We start from the raw sequence: 1,680 nt of genomic DNA, 5'->3' as shown, positions 1-1,680 counted from the left end.
ATGAAGTTGATACTCTGTGAACTTCCTCTGTGAACTTAGATTTTTGTTCAATTTCTGTGAACTTCCTTGTGAACTTTGATTTCTGTTCAATTTCTGTGAACTTCCTCTGTGAATTTCCTCTGTGAACTTCCTCTGTTCAATTGTTGGTTAGTATAAGAAATAAATAATCTGAAAACTGTTGTTATTCCATTGTATTCAATTTGTGAACTTCCTCTGTTCAGTTGTATAAGAAATAAATAATCTGAAATCTGTTCAATTATTGTTCAATTTGTGAACTTCCTCCTGTTCAATTGTATTCCAAATTGTTAATTTGTGAACTTCCTCTGTTCAATTGAATTCCAATTTGCAATTTGTGAACATATGGTTTAATTTCTGTTATGTTTAGTTTCTGTGTGCTAACTACCTGTATTGTTTAATCAAGTTTGTAGGTATTCAGAACCTTATAAAAAGAAATGAGCAATTATATAGCTCAGAAAATCCTCCCAGTGGTGTATCTTTACCTTTTATTCTGGTACAGGTATACCCGCATCGCACTGTCTCTTGTTTTTTGTTCAGTAGAATCATGTCATTTTTTCCCCTTGGATCTTCATCTGTATAGTCATTCTTATTCTATATTTTGTTGTTGTTAACTCCCTACTTGGCATGTAGCAATCGGCTTATTTTGAAACTATATGAAATATATGAGATCTCGCAGTGTTGTGACCCTTGTATTGAGTTTTGGTAGATTTCATACATCTGACTTTTTTTTTTAAACTGTAGACACGTCCTCATGCAACTGTTGAAGTGGAAATATTAGAAGATATGCAGCTTGTGCATTTTGATTTCAATAGGTAAGAAAGCTTCAACTGCATGTATCTCATTTTGATGTTTTCTTGTCCCAACTTTTCAATTCATATATAACTCTCTCTCTCTCTCTCTCTTTCTCTGCAGTACTCTTTTTGAGCTGCATGATGACAACTATGTGCTAAAGGCAATGAAGTTCTGTGGGAGACCACAGAGTGATAGTATATTTAGTTTCTAATGATTTTTTAGAATGTTGCTAGCTTATAATATAATGATAACATGTCTATTTTATTAGGTGAAATTGATGCTGATTTATATCAAAGTGGCGGTGGTAGTAGTGGTCTTTATGCTGCATCTCTTATTCTTCTGCTCAACAGGGTGTGAATGAAAGTGAAGATCATCTGACCGAAGCAGATTTACAACAAGTTCTTGCGGATTTTGATGATTGATAAATCATGATGTTAGGATTTAATATTTAGATATGCTTTTATTACTATTTAACTTGAGTTTGGATTTTGATAAGATCATATGTATTTGGTTGATGATATTTTATGTAGTGTTTTAAATTTCGAAGATATTTTAAGATTTATATTAGACTATAATTATATTTTAGGATGTGTATTTATAATTTATTTATTATTCTATTCTAAAACGGTTTTTCCGGTTGAACCATTGATTGGACCGGTTAGACCAATAAACCAGTGAACCAGTGACTAGAGCGGTTTGATGACCGGTCCGGTTTTCTGAACCTTGCTAAAAATATTTATCAACTCATAAAAAACATAATTTGGATCATATTCAAATGGGATATTATGTATATTTCGTACAAATCTATTCGGATTTTTTAAAATTTTTTCTTTTGAATACTATACATAAAAAAATTTAATATTTAATATA

At 31.1% G+C, this 1,680-nt stretch overlaps 1 protein-coding gene across 1 annotated transcript in view; it reads left to right on the top strand.

Annotated features, from left to right (window-relative positions):
* Positions 1–1,066, top strand: part of LOC107612328 — a gene marked incomplete at its 5' end in the record, with an annotated part of 2,727 nt that extends 1,661 nt beyond the window's left edge. Inside the window, 3 exons of the mRNA XM_021110121.1 lie at positions 422–517; positions 760–830; positions 931–1,066. Of these exons, the coding sequence (XP_020965780.1) occupies positions 422–517; positions 760–830; positions 931–1,021 (258 nt within the window). The remainder of the gene's footprint in view (positions 1–421; positions 518–759; positions 831–930) is intronic.

The sequence above is a fragment of the Arachis ipaensis genome, chromosome B08, assembly GCF_000816755.2.
Source record: "Arachis ipaensis cultivar K30076 chromosome B08, Araip1.1, whole genome shotgun sequence".
Lineage (NCBI taxonomy): Eukaryota > Viridiplantae > Streptophyta > Magnoliopsida > Fabales > Fabaceae > Arachis > Arachis ipaensis.
Note: the sequence above shows the minus strand (reverse complement) of the source record. Positions and strands in the feature narration are given on the sequence as shown.